The following is a 20364-nucleotide window of genomic DNA, read 5'->3' as shown; positions in this document are numbered from 1 at the left end:
ACAGCAGAGACTGTAGACATCCACACTGCAGTCTAACCAAAAAGTGAGCTTGCTGTGTGCTGTGAAAGTTGAGTGCTTGCCTTTCAACAGATATGAGGGTGAGACAGTCCAGAGGGAGTCAGGGTGAATGAACAGACACCAGAAGCTCTGTCAGGGCACAGGAGAACCCCCATTTCTTTAATAGGTACCCAGCACCTCGTGTGAGTTGAGCTGGCCAGCTGTCCCCTGTAAGCTGCTTGGGCCCCATTATTCCCTGAGGGGCCCCAGGTCAGCTGTGTCGATGGAAAACAGATGGTTCGGCCAGAGGCTTGGTGGGTCTGGCTATTGGAGGTCCCAGGAAGGCTCCTTGGTCACCAGTGTCCTCTTCCCTCCATCCACTTGGGCCCAGATGAGACCTAGACAAGCATACCAGGAGTTTAAGTCGTGCTTGGGCTAGGAATGAAGTCAGAATGAAGAGCAAGAGATGCAATAGTGAGCTGGGAGTGGCTAGCTGCAGATGGACAGGGTCCTTTCATGAAGTCTGAACATTGTTTTCTTGCCCTGTTCATTGACTACAGGGCCCATTAACGATGGACATGGATGGTCTCTTGTCCCCAGACTGAGAATTTTGGAATGGGATATGTGTGATTCAGTGGTACAGTGCTTGCCTGGTATGCTTGAGCCTCTGGGTTCAAATCCTAACACTACTAAGACACCAAAAAAAAAAAAAAAAAAAAAAAAGAAATTTAAAGACAGTCATAGCAGCGAGTGAAGTCAAACACAGGCTTCTGACCGTGGGGCCTTGTGTGATTTCAACAGTTGTGAAGCCTGCCCAGTGTTCCAACCCCATCACATGCTTATGTGTGAGTTTTTCTGAGGAAAGGGCCTCACTTGGCGAGGCTATGGCCCAGACAGGTTAGACAAGGACTCTGAGGCACAGAGAGGGCTCCATGAGGGGCCCTGGTTCTCAGTCCCACCTCCTCCCACCGTGTAGACTAGAGAACACGGTGCTTGACCACGCTTCACAGTCAGGTAGCTGTGAGGACAGAGAGAAGAAGAGGTGGGTGTCTTCTGCTTCTGCAGGACCTGCTGCCATGGCTGGATGTGAAGGAGTCTGAGGCTGTACCAGGAGGTGGTGGCTGAAGCTGCTGAGTCGGCTGCCCGCTGTGGGGAGGGAGGGAGGCGAGAGGAGGGGACGAAGTCCCTGGGCTTTGATTCGTTGGGTGGCAATGGCAGTGGAGAATCCCACCCCAGACATGGAGAGCTTAAACACAGATGACAGCACGGAGGAGGATTAGAGTGATGACATGTATTTGGGAGTCACTGGCTGGGAACAGCAGTAGCTCCATGGGAATGGATGCCAAGACTCTGCTCTTCTGAACAAAAATTTGTTTGTTTGTTTGTTGAGACAGGTTTTCTCTATGTAGCCCTGGTTATCCTGGAACTCAGTCTGTAGACCAGGCTGGCCTCCAACTCAGAGATCCACCTGCCCCTGCCTCCCAAGGGCAGGAACTAAAGGCTTGTACCACCACTGCCTGGCATTCTGGGTAAATTCTTTAACCGCTCTGGTACCCCAAGTTCCCACATGTACGTGGAGGTGAGAGTATCCTTACCACAGCTCTCACAATGAGAGGCTAGAAGGCACACACTTGGCACATTCCAGGACCATTAACCCAGGATGAAGACTGGTATCATGGGCTTCTGCCAGTGTATGTGGAATGCCCCCACCATGTGTCAGGAAGGGCTTTGGGTGTTTGGATGCCTCCATTATCTGTTTCTGGAAGTTGGTAAGTGCTGCACCATGGAAACAGTGCAGGGTATTACATTGGAAGGAGCAATGTAATATCAAATATTGGGGGAACCCCCTGACAAAGTGACATTTGAGCAAGATGTGGGAGGTAAGAAAGGGTATCCAACAGCTGCCTGTGGGAGGAAGCTACTAGGCAGAGGGAAGAACCAGCACAAACCTCTGAGGTAAGGTCAGAGAGGAAGGGAGTGGGGAAGTCTTTACAGCAGTGGAGACTGGTCCTCCACACACCAGACAGGCAGCTGTCCACCAGGGGACAGTGTAGGAGCTAGTGACATTGTGAGGGAATGTGTGTTGATATGAGCACAACCATGTAAAGGACTCCAATGCCACAGATCCATGGAAGTGTCCTCCCCCACCACCAGTGGGGTGAGGCTCAGAGGGATGGCAAAAATCTTCCTCTGGTCTGAGTGTAAACGTTCACAGTGTGCAGAAAATGTCCACCACAGCTCTCTTTCCCCAGACGTCTATGGCCTGAAGACTACTCCCTTACAGAGACTGCACCTATGAGTTTATCTAAACCTGCCTCTTCGTCCAGCTGTATACCAAGGCAGCATGCTCCAATGAGTCAGCTGCTGAGGCTTTGGGCAGGCCTAGGGCCTTCTTGAAGCCTCCTATTCCCACAAAGGCCTTACCTGGTAGAGCAGGCTCACCAGTGGAGGCTGTCCTCATGGTCACAGAATGTCTCCTCCTCACAGCCAGACTCAGCTGGTCCTTTGCTCCAGGGCTCCCAGTTGAAACATAAATCTGAATCATCTTCCTTTGAATCTGTGGAGACCAGAGACAAGGCTTCTGGGGTAGACTCAGCCTATAGTGCTCCCCAGCTCCAGAGGAGTCACCTGCAAGTGTGAACCCACCTGGTCTCAAATAAACACGCAGAGGCTTAATATTACTTATAAATGCTTGGCCGATAGCTCGAGCTTGTTACTAGCTAACTCTTACACTTAAATTAACCCATATTTCTATTTATGCTTTGCCACGTAGCTCATGGCTTGTTACCTCATTTTTTACACATCCTGCTTGCTCAGTAGCTGGCTGGCATCTCTCTCAACTCCCCTGACTCCACCCTTCCTCCTCCCATCATTCTGCGTCAGGCTGTCTCACTCAATCTCCTCTTGGCCTGCTATCAGCCAATTAGTTTATTATTATTAACAATGAGCATACTCCTCAGCATGCCAGGCCTGGGGGCCCTGGGGCCCTCTATGAGGCCAGAAGTGGAGGGGCCAGCACTGAGACTTCATGGCCTTGGATGGAGAACAAGGAGGAATCTAGAAAGAGGATCCAGAAGGACCCAGGTGGTGTGAGATAGCCCGCTGCTGCAGTCTGAAGGGGAAATGAATGGCCTGCACAGGATCACATGACTCTTGGTCCCCAGCTAGTGGTATTGCTTTGGAAGGCTTTAGAAACTGCAGGAGGTGGTGCCTCACCAGAGTGGGAAGCTGGGACCACCTGAAGTGTTACAGTCGTTCCTTTTACCTCTTCTCTGCTTCCTGACCAAGAATGGGATGTGAGCAATATCTCAGGCTCCGCCACACATTCCGCCATTATAGTCCCTTCTTAAACCAGGAGCCAAGATGTCAGTTTGTTTTTTTCTGTCATAGTCATAAGAACGGTAACTAATGTACCTGCTGTATTGGGAATTGTCCCACTGAAGGGACACCAAGTCACTGACCTGTCCACCATTCATCTTCTAGGCCAGTCATTACCAAATATCTGTGATTTCTACTGCTTGGTGTTGAACACACATGTGAATGAAAGAATTCCTAAAAGCACACACATCTATCATGAGAGGCCTGGGTGACTCAATTACCACACTCACTTCACGGGAGACCTGGTCTAGCCACTCAGTGGCACACCTGAAGCTGATGAATGATTGATGTTTACCTGTATCTTTCAGCTTGCATGATGCTAAAACCCCACAGGCCTGGGGTTCCTGAGGCTGCAGGCCACCAACCACCTGGGGCCAGATCCCAGCACAAGGGCGGAACACACAGAGAAACTAAGAGCAGACAGAGATGCCAGGGTGCTGTCACTTCTGACTGGCCAACGTCACTGAAGATCAAAGGGCTTATTTCAAAGGTGGAGGTAAGATGTCATCTCCAGAGAAGCCACTCAAAGTCACTGCAATACCCCCTTGACCCCCTTCCACAGTGACAAAACCCAGCATTGACTCAGCCAGCACTGACTGAGCCTACAAGCATCTACTATGTACCATGTACACAGGTCTTTGGCTCCCTGCACCAAGAGCTCGAGACCTCTTAGAACCTTTCTTTAGTCTGAAAGATGTGTGCGTGGGGGGTGGGGGTGATTACCTTCACTTTGTGGTGGGGGTGATTGCCTTCATTTTGTGGTGGGGAACTGAGGCTGGGGCAGCTCTGGTCTAAAGCCACACAGCCAGTAGATGCAGTACCAGGATTTGAAGTCTGCACTGATAACACCGCACAGGCTGTGACCCTGGGAAAGGCTTCTCCTTTCCAAGCCTCAGTTTCCCCACCTGGGCAATATGGACTCTTTCACAGAGTTCTTCTCAGGATTGGAGGGAGATGGTATGCATCACCCATTTGGTATAACTCCTAAATGTTCAAAAGAGGTTAACTTTATTATAATCTATCAAGGAACAAGACTGATACTAGACTCCAGAGGGATAGGGTTTTGGTTTTGAGAGTCTCATGTATCCCAGACTTCAAACTTGCTATGTAGCTGAGGATGACCTGATCCCCTTGTCTTTACCTCCTAAGTGCTGAGATTACACCATGCCCTACCATGCTGGAGATCAAACCATGGCTCCCTGCATGCTGTGCAGGCACTCTATCAGCTTACATCCCCAGCCAGAGATCACTTCCACAGCTAGCACATAACAAGCCTTTGACTCCCCTAGCTGCCAGGCCTAATGCCTGGGCTGGGTCCCAAGGGAGGGCTCTATCTCACCCTGAAATTGAGGTGAATTAAGCTTAAAACATGTTTTTCAGAAACCCAAACCCGCGGGGGGCCCCCCCGCCCCCTGCACGCCCCCCCCCCCCCCCCCCCCGCAGCTCTCGCCAGGAAATTGCAGTAGGACTATTAGCAGGCCCACCAAGAGGGATCGCGGGGCAGGTCATGCAGGGTGCTACTCATGTTGCCTCAGTAACTTGTGACCAGAGCTGGCAGCAAGCTGGGCACAGTGTTGCCCAGTCGGTCTGAGGTCACAGAGCTGAGAAACAGGGAAAGAAAAGCCTCTGAATTAAGAGGGGTCTTCAAGGAGACGACAGTGTTGTGCCTCTTGCCATATCCCACCCTATCTGCCCCCTAGCCTCTTTCATGGTCAGTTATGTCTGGGCCTTGAGCTCAGTGGTTCTCAACCTTCCTAACACTGCGACCCTTTGATACAGTTCCTCATGTGCTGACCCCCAACCATAACATTATTTTCGTTCCTACTTCATCACTGTAATTTTGCTACTGTTACGAACTGGAATATAAATATCTGATATGCAGGATATCTGACATGTGACCCCTGGGAAAGAACCTTTTGACAACCCCCCCAAGGGTCAAGACCCACAGGTTGAGAACCGCTGCTTTAGCTTCTCTTGATAGTGTGCTGAGGTCAGGACCAATCTCAATAAGCTTCCATGATCCTGTGTTCAAGAGAAGGCCAGTTCTTCTGTGAGTTCAGTCCGGCCAAAAACCAGGATAGTGTGTGAGCACCCCAAAACAGCGAAGGCGCTATGTCCCTGTTCAAGCTGTTTCCAAAAGCACACGGGAGGGTCTGAGTGAAGCTGAGAGCCAGCCCGAGCTCTGCTCGGTGCCTTTGCACAGAAAGGGGCGCCATTTTCCAATTCAGCAGTCAAGTCTATGTACTAGCAGTGGCTCTGAGGGGCTGCAGACGAGCATCTGCTTCAGTCAAACTTGGGGACTCTGCTAAGAAACTCCCAACTGCCGGCATGATGGTGCATACCTTTAATCCCAGTACTCAGGAGGCAGAAGCAGGTGGACCTGAGTCTAAGACCAGCCTGGCCTACATAGTGAGTTCCAGAATAGCCAGGGCTATCTAATAAGACCCTACCTCAAAACAAACAAACAAACAACCCCCAAAACAAAACTGAAAAAAAAATGATAGGAAGGAAGGAAAGGAGGGAGGGAGGGAGGAAAAAACTCTTTTCAACTGGAGCTGCATTTAAAATGCTGTTCAGCCCCCTTCTGTAGTCGTTCAGGGCACTCTATCCTGTTTAGGCCCCTGCCCAGCTCCAAAATTAAGAGCCCAGCCTGGACCAGCTCACCTTGACTAAGTAAGAAGTGTAACCAGACGATCATCAAGAGGAGCAGCACACTCACGGGCAGGCAGAGCCAGAACACCAGGAAAGAGAGCGTGAGGTCGTTCACCAGCGGCGCCAGAGGGTACCTCATTGTGCACCTGCAGCCATGCGGGGCCACCTGGATTGAGCAGGCAGGCTGCCCGAGGACCTGGCAGCTTGGCCAGGCTCTGCTTTTGGCCCAATTGTGACTTAACAGTGAGTGTGATGTAACAAGGAAGTCACAGAAAGAGCCTGCAGCAGAAGGCTGAAGGAGACACACTGGTTTCTGAGAAGAGTGGCCAGGGCTGTGGGCTCAGCAGTCACTGGGCTCATGTGACCCTCTGCTCTTATGGAAGGGAACTGAGGAATTCTAAAGTCAAGAGAAACAGTCAGGACAAATGTCAGCCAATGTAAGGTACTTGCCTACCCATGGTTAATGTGGCCAGGAACCAGCCAGGTCCCTGGGTCCTGCCTTCCAGTAGCACATACCCACACACACTGCCACATTTGTGGGGCAGGGGACGGACCGCAGGGAATGGAAAGAGCTCAGTGCTGAAAGGTAGGAGGCTGGGTAGTTCCAGCAACAGTTGCTGTACAGGAAAGGCAGGTCCAGCATTGCCACATTGCCCACCCCCACAACAGCCCAAAGTCTGCCTTTTATGTGGAGTCTCCCAAGTTTAAAATAGGAGATGGGGGTGGGGTAACACACCTGTCCCTCAAGTATGAGGCCCAGAGTTGGGATCTCCAGAATCCACATAAAGTTAGGTGGGTTTGTCAGCCTGCCTGTAATCCCAGCAGAGGCAGAAAACCCTAGAGCCAAGCTGGCTAGCCAGGATAGCTGAAATGGCAAGCTCCATTCAGCAAGAGACCCTGTCTCAAAATTGATGAGGAAAACACCTTGGGTGCACCCACCCCCCATACACCAACAGATGGGATCAAACTTGGTTAGAAAGAACATTGTAGGCTAAATCTGTCAGGTCACTCACTGAGCGGCTGCTTAGAACTTTTAACAATAATTAATGTTGAAGCTTCTCCCACTTACCCTTTTGAGAGTTTTAGCAAGGGACTTCTAAAAGCTTGCCCCCTTATCTCAGTGGGCAAGACAATTTGTATCACCCTTCTTTCTCTCACCCGGCCTGTATTTACTAATACTTGTGGCAGGAAGTAGACATTGGAGGTCGGGGGAAGTCTGTAATAGCCTGGCTGGTGCACAATCTTCAAAAGATGAATGGGGCCGGGAGGCACATTAAACATGCCAGTTCCTAAGCTCACCCTCATTCACCGAGGCTGCGCCCCTGAGGGTGTCAGGTCTGAGGGAAGGCAGGCTTGACTTGGGAGAACACAGCATTTCACAGCTGAAGAGCACAGGCTGAAGTCAGGATCATTCTAGACTGGAAAGCTGATGCATCCAAACTGGGTTAGAGGGCGAGTCATGGAGGAAGACACTAGTCTATGGAGAAGGGGAACCAGGCCAGACTGAGTGGACCCACAGAAGGGGTCTGGGCAAACACTATTAAACATGCACCAAAGAGCAGGATGCAGGCATGGACAATGCAGGCCCAGAGGCCAGAAAAGGGGCAGTCAGGACTGGGATTTCTAGGTGCTGGGTCAGTAAGGAGTTGTCAGAGAGCTGAGCTACACAGGTGGAAAAACTTGAACGCTTATATTTTTGGCTAGCTATGAAACTTTCAGACACCAAAATGGGGCCACTGAAGTCAGCTTCTGCCAATGGGCCAAGCTGGAGTCCTGTGACTGGCAGGTAGAGCTGGGTAAGAGGTGGGGAAGGTGGCTCTGGGTCCCAGGCAGTTCAGATCCAGCAAGAGAGTTTTGTGGGGTTGGTGCCTCGTTGGAGGGGTGGCTCTGGGTGGACACAGGCGTTCTAACAGCTCTCACTTCTGTTTCCAAGATTCACCAGCCCATCACCTGTGACCCAGACTCACGGCCCCAACATGCTTCCTGTAAGATCCTCTGCAGCCAACCTCTGCAAAGGGGCAGTGAGGGCATGGGTGACCTCTGTGCCTTCCCCCTCTGGAAATGCCCCTACTTACCCTAGGATTCACTCACTCCCAACTTCCAGCCTTTGTATCTTAATGCTACACAGATCCTGCCAGCATTAGAAGGGCATTCCCTTTTCTCTTAAAATTAGCCTAATGTTGAATATTTCAGGAAAACTAAAAAGCCAGAGTGAAAACCTAGATTAGTTAAAACTGAGCTGACCCTCCTTGAGAGTCACTTAAGAGTGACCATGCAGGAGCCAGCCCCGTGGCCTGTAACCAAAAGGACACACCAAGTTATTAGATAAGAAGCTCCTTAAAATTTAATTGACTGCATGTATTACATTCAATATCCTGTGGGTTTCTTGTGGACGGAGGACAGGCATAAATACGAACAGCTCTGCACCTTCTTCCCAGGCTGACGCAGATTCAACACAGGCAGCGAGGGACACAGGCACACTTTCATATTTACATCTCCTTTACTTTACAGATCAGTGGCAGAAATATTTACAGAAAATACAATAGGAAAAAGATCCCATCTTGGCAATATACCGAAATTCATACAAATTGTAAATATGGTTTCGAGCAAATAATGGTACTTAATTTTTAGCCACAGCTGCCAAGCCCTTCAGAGGAAGATGCCTTGGTCACTGTGGGGACAAAGAACTTGATTTGCTTCAACAAATAGGTATTGGGCGCCTACTGTATGCAAGGCACTGTGGAATCCCAAATTACACATTTTCCCTCATCATTAGCAAACCTGTCTGAAGAACAAGGGTGGCTATTCTGAGAAAACCCTACACAGTGCATGGCTCTGCCAGCAGCGAGACCAGTGACTCCACTGTCCAGGTGGACTCCTCAGGAAGAGGGGATGTCAGGGAGTGCTGGGAACAGACCAGTGGATGCCAATGGTCACTGTTAACACAGAAGGTCCGGCCTCAACAGGCTTTAAATAATAAGGGACAACTGTTGCCAGGAGAGTGTCAAATGACCTCCAAGACAGTTGTCACCGTCTACCCAGCTGTGCCCAAGGCTGATGCTGGGGGGGGGGGGAAGGGGGGGTGCTCCACTTTTCAATAGGAATACACCCTGGAAAACTCATCACTGTAGAGGTCAGTCTGCAGAACCTGATTCTTCCCTAGCTCAGACAGGAAGCTGTTCTTCCAGGCTGTCCTACTACCTATGAGCCAGACACCAACAGGGCCAGCCAAAGTGTAGGTATTTTTATAGGTGAGCCCAGAGATGGAGTTACCCTAAAACCGGGGAGCTGGAAGAGGGAGATGCTCAGATACACATGTGCATGGCACATGCATCTGCACAGCTGGGGGAGGGGCGGCCCTACTACTGTAACTATTCTTTTCAAGGGGCCAGAGCCCAGGTCTTAGAGGAAACTCTAGACAAACAAGAAAGGTGGCTGCCAGGTTCAAAGAGGCAAGAGTCCTGTGTCTTGTGCTCCCAGTCAAAGGAGCAACCCCCTTCCCATCCCAGCTTCACAAGTGAACAGGAGGGGCCACCAGCCTAAACAACCTTAAGAAATGTTCTCCTCTTTGAGATTGCCTGGCCATCCAAGTACAGCAACTGAACAGTTTAAGCCACAGTCCAGACTGGTTCCAGTGTTTCCCCGAGTGTCTGAACCTAGGCGGCAAATGTACCAAGTGAACGACTAAGACTACTGTAGGTATGAAATACGTTCCTCTGACAAGATTCTGTTCAAAGTGATCTAAGCGCAGGCGGGAGGGTGAACTCAGCAGGATTCCAAACCACACTCTGAGGCCCAAGGCTCTTACCACACTCCTTTGGTGGGCAGATGGTGTGTGGAACAGAGGGGACCAGTGAGGGGGTGCATCCCAAGTTCTGATGGCTGTGCACACTAGGACTTCTCTGCCTTAGGGGTGTATAGCCCTCCTTCCTTGGGGAACTACCACGTACCCCAGATTTCAAACTGCATCTGCCGTGGTTTTTCTCTTACCAAAGTCATCAGAATTACAAAGAGTTAGAAACTAGAGCCAACCGAAGGGGAAGGGCCAGTAAGCTCCCCCCAACACACATATCCTATACATTATCGTTCTAGTATCATTTAAACAATCTCCAAATTAAAAGTTTTTCAGAAGAATCACAAGAAGGAAGTACATCTTTATATGAGTTATTTGTAGCCTCTGGAATGTTCTAAATTGCATGTGTATGTATAGATTCTTTGTTCACCTCGGATAGAACAAGAACCCATTTTTCCCATGAAGTGTCAATCTGGAAGCATCTTAAAAGTTGTTCAATTTCACCTCTTCTGAGTTACTAAAATATTTTTAGGGCAAAACTCACTACTAATTTTTACCATTCCTCACCCCATGTTATTGCCTAGAAACCTTAGATTATTGCCTAACTTAAAAACAAACCAAAGACAGAGCACTGTGTGCCTTGAGTGGAAACTGGGCTCACAGCAGGGGTTAGAGGATGACATGAGGGACAAGCATGACAAGGGGGTGTCTGTACCTGAGCTGAGAAAAAAGGGGTGGTGGTGAACCAGACCATGGATGCTCCACCCACAGTTCTTGCTCCGAGACGGCAGAGCACACACTTCTAGAATGGAGTACCTGCACAAGGCAGGTCCAATACTGCCCCTAATAGCCTAGGAAAAGAACAGACCCTCAACCCAAACCGTGGACCCCTGACCTACAGACTGCAATGACAACAGAGGGCCACTGGGAGCACCCCTCTTCAACTAGGCTGTCACTTGTTTTCTAAGACAAATCATCTTACTGAAGGAGAAAGAACATAACAATAGGTATATACTGAGTACTGTAACAGGAGTCCTTCTAAAACAGTTTGGTTCTGGCCCCCTCCTATGCTTTGTCCTTGGCAGAAGAGACGTATTCAGGTGACAGAAATATTCCAGAGTCCTGGCAGGGACTTGTACCTTCATCTGGCTAAGGCCAGGAAAGGTAACAGCAGCTGCCACCTAAGGAAATGACAAGTTCTGTGGACTGTGAACCAGGTGCTCTCTAAAAGAGCTGACTGAGTGGCGGTGGGACACTTGTTCCTGAACCACGAACAGAACCCTCCCTCAACTACAGCAGCTTGCTGCTTGGTCCCGAAATAAATGATGGATGAAGCCAACTAACTTCCAGCCCCTGTTGTGAACTCACATTTCTTGGTATTTAAGGGAGGAACCATGTCTAACCTATCATCATGCCATCAAACTGAACAGTAATGGAGAAAGGAGGCACCACTGCTCGCTCACAGCTTTTAACCCCAAACATGACTACTATGCCATGAGAGAACACAGCTGTGCCTCCATTTCCATCTGTCTGCTAAGAAGCTGAAGCCATGTGACAGATCTCCACGGCAATGAGAGGGACAACTTGCTTAAATATGGAGAAAAAATAGGAAATATTTTAATGTCAGACTTATCTGAGCAAAACTCATTTATGTTTTACCCTGTCAGTGTGACAGGCGACAAATGGATCAAAATGTGAGGACAAAGCTGCAGCCTCTTTCCTTCATGGTGTCAACTTGAGCCTTAAAAAGTTTTAGAAGATTCTGAGACTGATTTTAATTTTGAATACACCCTCCTAAAAAGCGAGGTATAAACTATCTTCAGCTCCTAACTTGCAAGCCTGGTGACACTACCAATGCATGTATGTAACTGATGCATAAAAGCCTTTATCCTCAAAAGGCTTGTATTTTACTAAAACTGTCACTTTAAAAGAAAGTTTATGGCTAAAATGCTTGTTGTCGTTTTCAGCAGGAGTGTGACTGTGTGAGGTCCATTCATCAGAAGCTGGCGCTCCTCCAGCCAGTGGCTTCCCATCGTGTTTCTTCTGGTGATTCAACAGTGAGTTCTTGGGAGTGATTCCTTTATTTTTCAGGACTGTCTTGCTTTGATGTCAGAGCCCATACTGCAGTCCACTGCCCTGGACAAACTGTGCTCTAAGAACTGCAGTTTTTCAGTCCAGCCTCTTGGAAAAGAGCAGTATAAAACTCTGGCTCCAACTGCTTATTCCGGTACTTGTTGACAATGTCAGTGATTTTCTGTTTCCGACGGACATGTGGTGGACTGTAGGAATCACTCTCCAGCCTCTTTCTTCTACAAATGTTTATTACGGTCTGCCGCACCAGAAAGCCTTGAAAACAGATAAGAACACCTGTCAGTAAGCTAACGGGTGAGCTGTGTTCAGGGAACCCATTTTCTGAATCCTGCAACTCTTTCACTGCAGTCCCATGATTTCCCACCTCAGAGACAGACAGGGCACCAAGACCAAACTGCTGAGAGACGTTAGCACAGGACCAGAGTCAAAGCCTGCTCTTCCACGGCCCCTTGGCTCTGTGCCAGAACAGCTGTTTTCCTCTGTAGTTAGTCACTCAGTGAAGGCCCACTCATATCACCAGATTAAAGCTTAGAGATGACAATACTACCCCCTCCCCACTCCCTTCTTACATGGGCAGCAGCATTTTCTACAGGCAGCGACTATTAAGTATTAAGACCATTTCCTTACTTATTTGTGGTTTATGAAATTGTTAAAGGCAGCAGTCAGTGGTATAACCGCTGTTGTTCTATGCTACAATAAATAACCTCCCACCCCACCCACACCCATACAGGGAGCCCTCTCTAAATTCAGTGAGTCACACAAGACATGAAAGGTTGGCAAAGCCTCAGCAGAACAAAGGGGAATGAGGCAAGGTACTGTGAAGTGAAAATACATGTATGAGATTGTTAAAGAATAAGAATAAACTAAAACTTAAAGGTGAGGAAAAAAAGAAAGCCAGGACCACAGCCCTTCGGCATACAAAGCCCTTACCAAGTGCTCGCCGGCTGACTATCATCCCATCAACAAGGGGGATGACCATGTTAAATTTTCCAGTGGCTCCTTGGATTTTTATCCGGAACAATCCAGTGTTTAAAGGGTGGATGAAGATTACTGGGACTTCTTTTTCAAGAGTTGTAGATCTTAGGAAAGAAAGTCTTTTTAGTTCAGTCACAAGAATCTTTCCTATGAGATCTAACAACACATACCAGGGCCTGGGGAGCAGAATCTGCCCAGAGTCCTCTTCCTGGAACCTGTGCTGCCTCAGCCTGGAACCTGGCTGTAAGCACTTATTCCTGGGATTAGGCTTTTAAGTAAGAAATAGTCTGAAAAAAATTCTTAGAAGACCACTTCTAAGGATGTGGCCTAGAAAGACCAAGCAAGTATACTGCAGAGGGCTAAACATCTGGCTGCCAAATACATGACTTTCGCTCAGTCTATTGTTGCAGAAGTGGAAGCATGACTGTTACAGCGTCAAGGCAGAGTCCAGAGTACAAGCAGGAACATCGAAAGCCCAATGTGGGATATATATATATATATATATATATATATATATATATATATATACACACACACACACACACATAATTTTTTAACAAGATGGGGTTGGGATAAATCTGGAAAACAGTATGCTAAGAGAATTAAGTCAGGCATAAGAAGATAAATTCTACATAACAGCACTCCTCTGAAGAACATAAAGTCAGAGAGTACAACATGCTTAAAGATGGAAACAGGAAGGTTTTTATTGGAGGAATACAAAATGTCAGTTATGCAGAATAAGTAAGTCCTAGAAATCAAGTGTCCACTGTACCAAGTAAGGCTATAATACAGTCTTGTATTAAAAATCTAAGAAAGCAGAGCAAATAACTAACAACAACAACAATAATAAATGATAGATACCATGAATGGTAGAAGACTTCGGGAGGTGATATGTATGTTTACAGAATATACTGTGGTGATGGTTTTATGTGTATAATATACCTCCAAACTTAACAGATTAAATTTGCCAAATATGTAGAACTTTTTTATAACAACTGTATTTCAATTAAGGTAAATTTTTAATTTTGTTTTTTTCTAAGCGTCTCATATGCCGGCTTTTCCCCTCTCCAGAGCTCCTGGGAAGACTGAGAACTGACTGGGAGATAAATGGAATAGCTAACAGCTGTATTCACTAGTCTATCAAATGTTCAAACATGGAAAACAGAGCCACAAGTATGCCATCTTGCCAGCCCTTTGACTCTTTATTTAAAAATTTTAATTTGTTTATTTTTATTTGTATGAGTATTTTGCCTGCATGTATGTGCACACATGTGCCTGGTGCCCTCAGAGGTCAGATGAGGTAGGTGGATCCCCTGGAACTGGAGTCACAGGTAGTTGTAAGCCACCATATGGGGGCTGACAACAAAAACTTGTTCTGCAAAAACAAGTGTTCTTAACTACTGAGCCACCTCACCAGCTCCTAGTTTTTTGCCTTTACCACTGCTTGATTATAATTCTTTATTCTTTATCAAGCTGTAACCAACAGATAAAAACAGACATGCTGATGAACTCAAGCAAATAAACGGCCATACCTCAGAGAAGTGCTACTATTTGCAGTAGTTTCCACACCAGTGCTGATCTCTGTCATCAGATCTGAGAGGGGAAAGTTTTCTGGAAGAAAAGAACATTATAGTTACCACCACTTGATTTTCCCAAATTCATTTCCTAACCTCTTCACAGGCAGCAACAAGTACCATCTGCGCTACACCACAGGGTAGAATCCTAATGACTCCCCACATAAAAGCAATTGTCTTTCACAATATGTTTGGCTGAGTTCACCTAAAGCGAAGGGCTTTCAGAGAATATGATCTGTGGCTGTGAGGGCTTGGTTAGTAGCAGCTGTGACACTTTCCTATAAACGCTGAGCTGGACAGGGTTCTAGGCCAAGCATGCATTTCTGATGTTCTTAAGTCACATAGACAAAAAATCCTAAGAAACTTTTCATGCAGAACTTTTAAGGACAAAGGAAGCAATCATATAAAAATGAGACCACCTGTGCACATGGAAAAGGTGGCCCAGAGCCCCTGGGAAGACTGGGAACACTGCTAGGAGACCAAAGAAACAGCTAACAGCTTTGTATCTATTACTCTATCAAAACTAGAAAACAGGGCCATCATGCCCAGTTAACAGGTTTCTTGAAAATGGGTAGAAAGGCTGGAATACAAACCCAGGTTTATGAACTGCAAGTCTCTGTAGTCACCCTTTTCAGACATTTGGCAAGTCACTGTCATCTTAATCATTCTTAGAGAAACCCTCTTTCCTCATACAGTACCTATATCATCATAACGTTCCACCCAGACTACAGACACTCTTGTCTCAGGTCCAAGGGGAGGCACAGGACGACCCTGAGGCAGCTTCTTCATTCTGGAACTGGGACTGAGCTATATGAAAAAGAGAAGAGAAAGAATTTTTTTCTTTTTCTTTTCTTTTCTTTTTTTTGGTTTTTTCGAGACAGGGTTTCTCCGTGTAGTTTTGGTGCCTGTCCTAGATCTCGCTCTGTAGACCAGGTTGGCCTCAAACTCACAGAGATCCGCCTGCCTCTGCACATCATCTGTCTGGCACATGTTATATTTTAACAAAGGTTTAAAAAAGGACTGAATCTTTCTGTGGCCAGAAAGCTGTATGCTTCCCAAGAAATACCAGTACTGCCAGGTGGTGATGGTACATGCCTTTAATCCCAGCACTCAGGAGGCAGAGACAGATGGATTTCTGTAAGTTTGAGGCCAGCCTGGCCTACGGAGTGAGTTCCAGGACAGCCAAGACTGTTATAATAGAGAAACCTTGTCTCAGAAAACAAACAAACCAACAAAAAACAACCAAAAAGAAATACCACTACTTTGTCTGGGGATCTTAGTCTCTAAAATGCAACATCAGATAGTTATTCCTAGTCCCCAGATGAAATGTTCCAATAGCAACCTATACCTGATTTTCCTTATATTGTCTGCAAAAGACAAGAGTTCACTAGACTTTTCGGCAAGCTCATGCACACATTTGTCTTTTCTGCCACTCAACTGGCTTATTTTTAATGAACTATTTTGGGTATGTGTCTTAAGTCAATATTTTAAGGTGCATTTATTATTATGTATGATGTTCTATAGTACATACATTTTACTATTTAATTATCCCTAAGCCAGTGGCCACTGGGATCTTTTACTTTTACTCCCCACTTCTGTTAGTTCCTTTTGTTGCTCCACATAATTTCATGTCTACTTTCTTTTTATATATACATACATAATTTTATGTGACTATACAAAATCCAGAACCCACAAAAAGAACATGTTTTTCTGAGACTAGCTTAGTTCTTTTAGTTGCAGCCATTTTTTTTTTCTTTTAAAAGATTTATTTATTTATGTATCTGTGTGTTTGCATATGTGGGTGCTCAAGGATGACAGAAGAGTGTAGTAGTATTTGCTCCACCCATGACCTTGGGCTATATGGGCCTGAAGGAGGCGGTGCTTCCTGCTGTTGTATGTGACCTCTTAAAGGAAAGGGGGAGGGTCGCGAGCCCCTTCTCCCTTCTGCCTCCTTCCTGGTGTGATCCAACTGCCAGGTGGATTCGCTCCCGGTCGAAGATGACTTCAGCAGTCTATTCCATTCTGTATTGAGTATTGTGAGTGTATTTCCTCAATTTACCCTAACAAATTTCCCTAATACTCCGAACTTAAATGTGGATTTATCGCATTAGAAGAGGGCACTGGATTCCCTGGAGCTGGGGTGATAGGCTGTTGTGAGGCACCCAACATGGATGCTGGGAACCAAAGCCAATCCTCGCAAGAGCAGTAACTGCTTTCATCTCTGAGCTTTCTCTTCAGTCCCTATTCAGGGCTTTTCTCATGAAGGGATTCAGATCTTGTCATAAGGCTTTTCTCAATCTATTGAGATGATCGTCTGATTTCTACCCTTGAGAAAATGTTTATGTAGTATATTTTTACATTTATTGATTTTTGTATGTAGAACCATAGCTAAGTCTCTAGAATAAAGACAACCTGATCAAGATCAATGATCTTTTCAATGCAGTCTTGATTTGGATATGCAAATATTTTGTTGAGAATTTTTGCAGCTATGTAGCTTGGTGTATACTCTTTCTTTTGTTGTGTCTGTGTCTTGTTTTGGTATCAGAATGCTGGTTTCAGAGAAGACTCTGAGAGTGCTCTGTCCTTTCCTGTTGTTAGCAGCTGAGAAGCACTGATGTTAGTTCTTTCAAAGTCAGTGTTTTCAGCAGTGAAGCTAATCCAGGATGGCTCTCTTTTAGGAAAGATTTTTTTTAAGTCCTTCAACAATGTTGCTTGTTATAAATCTATTAAAATGATCTCACCTTGATTTAATTTTGGTATGCCCTATGTACCTAGAAAACTGTCCATGTTTTTTTAGATTTTCTGTGTAATACACATTTTTAAGGCATGTCCTGACGATTTTCTGAATTTCATTGTTATCTGTTCAAAACCATCTGCTTTGCTTTCGTTTCTAGTTTTATTCATTTGTGACTTCTCTTTCTTTCTCCTTTCTTTTTCCTTTTTGTTTTTCCAGACAGGGTTTCTCTGTGTAGCTCTGGCTGTCCTGGAACTCATTCTGTAGACCAGGCTGGCCTCAAACTCAGAGATCCACCTGCCTCTGCCTCCCTAGTGCTGAGATTAAAGGTGTGTGCCACCACACCTGGCTTTCTTTCTTTCAGTTCGCTTGGCTGAAAGTTTGTCCATCTTGTGAAAGAACCAACTCTTGATTGCAGTGATTCCTTATACTGTTTTTCTGTTTCCATTTCACTAATTTTTGCTCTCATCTTAATTTTTCTGTCTAAAGACTGTAGGTCTGGTCTCTTCTCATTGTTCCAGGATCTCAAGGGGAAGGGTCAGTTTATCTGAAATCAATCTGATTTATCCTATGTGGGCACTTACCGCTATAATCCTCTTAGGCCTGCTTTCATTGTATCCCATATTTTTGGTATTTGTGTTTTCATTTTCATTTGCTATTAGGGATTTTTGTATTTCCTTATTTCTTCAGTGACTTATTCATTATTCAATTGCCATTAGTATTTTATACCTGTTAAAACTTGCTTTATATCCTATTGGATGATCTGTTTTCCTGTTTATTTTTTTGTTGGGATGACCTGTCAAATGGTGAATATTGGATACTTTTACTATGCTAGGGTTAATGTGTGAATTTACATTTAGTAGTATTTGCTTTATGAAACTGTGTGCATGTATTTTCAATGTATGTTTTAGAATTACAATGTCCCCTTAATGGACTGTTCCCTTGAAGAGTATGAAGGGAGTCTTCTGACTAATTTTGGTTTGAAGTGTATTTTTATCAGATTTAGAACAACAAAGGCTTGTTTCTTCATTCCATTTGAGTGGATTACCTTTCTCCATCCTTTAACCCTAAGGAAGTTAGTTTTATCTGTCTTTTGTGGTGTGTTTCTTGGTGGCACAAAATTCCCTCTTTAAAATTCAATCTGTTTGTGTTTTGATTGGAGAAATGAAACCACAATACTATTGAAGAGTATTATTAATAGGACAGTATTAACTCTGAAGAGTATTATTAATAGGACAGTATTAAGTCCTGTCATTTTGTTGGTCTTAGAATGGTGTTTTCCTATTTCTCGTTTGCTTAACTAAAAGTCTGCTTGCTCCTATATCCTTGTAGATGTGTTTACCTTTCTATTTAGCCCAAAGGATTCCTTTCAGTATCTTCTATGGAGCTACTTTAGTGGTCATGAGTTCTTTTAGCCTGTTTTTACCACAGAAAGTTTCTCTTTCAAGTATGGCCATTTTGAGGCATACAGTAGTCTGAGTTGACGGCTGCCTTACAAAATACATCATTCTCTATGGTTTTAAAAAGTTTCTGTTGAGGGTGGAGAGAGAAGTTAGCTTAAAAAAAAAAAACCATGAATTTGAAAGAAAGCAAGGAGGGGTATTTGGGAAGATTTGGAGGGAGGAAAGAAGGAAAGAAGGGAAAGTGATATAACTATATCATAGTCTCAAAAATGAAAGAAAAAGAGCTGGGTGTGACAGCACACCCTTTAATCCCAGCACTCGAGAGGCAGAGGCAGGTGGATCTGAGTTTAGGCCAGAGTAGTCTACAAACTGAGTTCCAGGACAACCAGGGCTACACAGAAAAAAAACTTGTCTTGAAAACAAAAACAACCCCCTAAAAAAAAAAAAAAAAAAAAAAAAAAAAAGAAAGAAAAAGAAAAAGGAAACAAAATCTCTAAAAAGATTCTGTTGAAGAAATCAATCTGCATTTACCTAATGTGTCTTCCTTTATACATGACCTGGTGATTCTCTTTTGATGCTTTCAGTATTTTCTTTGTATGTGTATACATGTACATTTTGTCAGTGTGCACATGTGTGGAGGCCAGAGTAGAACTTTGGGTGTTGTACTCTGGCCTCAACCCATCGACAAATACAGTTTTACTCTTTGCTTTCCGATTTTTATGTTTTGCCTTACTTCTCTGTGTTAGGACTCAACTTCTCCACCAAGAAGCAGGAGAAAGAGCAGACATCTTGGAGCTCCCCTCCACCTGCAGAGAGGACACTAGCTGCTCTTTAGTCAGTGTGCTTTATAGGCTTACTTCTGTTCAGGGTTTGCTGAGACTGTCTCCTCACTAGCAAATGTTAAACAGTTTTGTTTTTTTCTTTTATAAAAGATGTATTTATTTAATGTATGTCTGTGCAAGGGTGTCAGATCCTCTGGAACTGGAGTTACAGACAGTTGTGAGCTGCCATGTGGGTGCTGGGAATTGAACCTGGGTCCTCTGGAAGAGCAGTCAGTGCTCTTAACCGCTGGGCCATCTCTCCAGCCCAGTTTTGTTTTTTTCTAGTCTGAAAAGAATACATAATAAAAAGCAAGCTACTTTAAGAGCTGTCATTCTCTGAGCGTGAAGGCATAACTGTTAGCACTCAGAACATGAGGGTTAGGGTAGGCAGCCACTAAATGTCTGCATTCCTTACCCCTTTCCAACTGTGTTCTGTGAGGCCTCTTAACCTCTTCAAGTTTAAAATCAGTCCATTATTAGGAGTCATGTAACTTGATATTTTTACTAAATAATTTTAATAGTGGAGACTTTTCTTAACATGCTGTGGGATGTCTTTCTGCTGTGAATATGTGTTGCTCTGATTGGTTGATAAATAAAGCCGTTTGGCCTATGGCAGGGCAGGATGGCGCCAGATGGGAAAATCCAAGGGAGATAGTGAAAGGAGAAAGGAGAGGCAAAGAAGATGCCATCCCACAGTCCAGGGAGCAGCATGTAATGGCACAGAGGTAACACCATGGAACATGTGGCAAAGCATAGATTAATAGAAATGGGTTAATTTAAGTTATAAGAGCTAGCTAGCAAGAAGCCTGAGCCATTAGGCCATACAGCTTTTAAGTGACATAAGCAAGCATCTGTATGTTTACTTGTCCTAGTGGCTGTGAGACCGGGCAGGACACAGGAAAACTTCTGATTACATTAACATGTATCTATGCTACAAATAATCTTC

The 20364-nt window shown here is 45.4% G+C and overlaps 2 protein-coding genes across 5 annotated transcripts in view; both read right to left on the bottom strand.

The window, feature by feature from the left end:
• Positions 1-6267, bottom strand: part of Adig (adipogenin) — a 27654-nt gene extending 21387 nt beyond the window's left edge. The window contains exons 1-3 of one of the 2 annotated variants that reach the window (XM_059261827.1): positions 6040-6265; positions 2422-2554; positions 146-432 (exon numbers count right to left, since the gene is read on the bottom strand). In XM_059261827.1, coding sequence (XP_059117810.1) covers positions 2436-2554; positions 6040-6166 — 246 coding nt within the window. In that variant the 5' untranslated portion in view covers positions 6167-6265 and the 3' untranslated portion in view covers positions 146-432; positions 2422-2435. Of the gene's footprint in view, positions 1-145; positions 433-2421; positions 2555-6039 lie in introns of those variants that run through there. The other variant, XM_059261828.1, reaches the window with a different exon arrangement.
• A 2241-nt stretch (positions 6268-8508) lies between these two features.
• Ralgapb (Ral GTPase activating protein non-catalytic subunit beta) overlaps positions 8509-20364 on the bottom strand; it is a 92390-nt gene continuing 80534 nt past the window's right edge. For all 3 annotated transcript variants that reach the window (XM_059261823.1, XM_059261824.1, XM_059261825.1), the window contains 4 exons: positions 15159-15267; positions 14419-14497; positions 12842-12990; positions 8509-12166 (listed from right to left, as the gene is read on the bottom strand). In XM_059261823.1, the coding sequence (XP_059117806.1) occupies positions 11973-12166; positions 12842-12990; positions 14419-14497; positions 15159-15267 (531 nt within the window). In that variant the 3' untranslated portion in view covers positions 8509-11972. The remainder of the gene's footprint in view (positions 12167-12841; positions 12991-14418; positions 14498-15158; positions 15268-20364) is intronic.

This window comes from Peromyscus eremicus, chromosome 4 (genome assembly GCF_949786415.1).
Source record: "Peromyscus eremicus chromosome 4, PerEre_H2_v1, whole genome shotgun sequence".
Classification (NCBI taxonomy): Eukaryota; Metazoa; Chordata; class Mammalia; order Rodentia; family Cricetidae; genus Peromyscus; species Peromyscus eremicus.
This window is presented reverse-complemented; position numbering and strand designations above follow the sequence as displayed.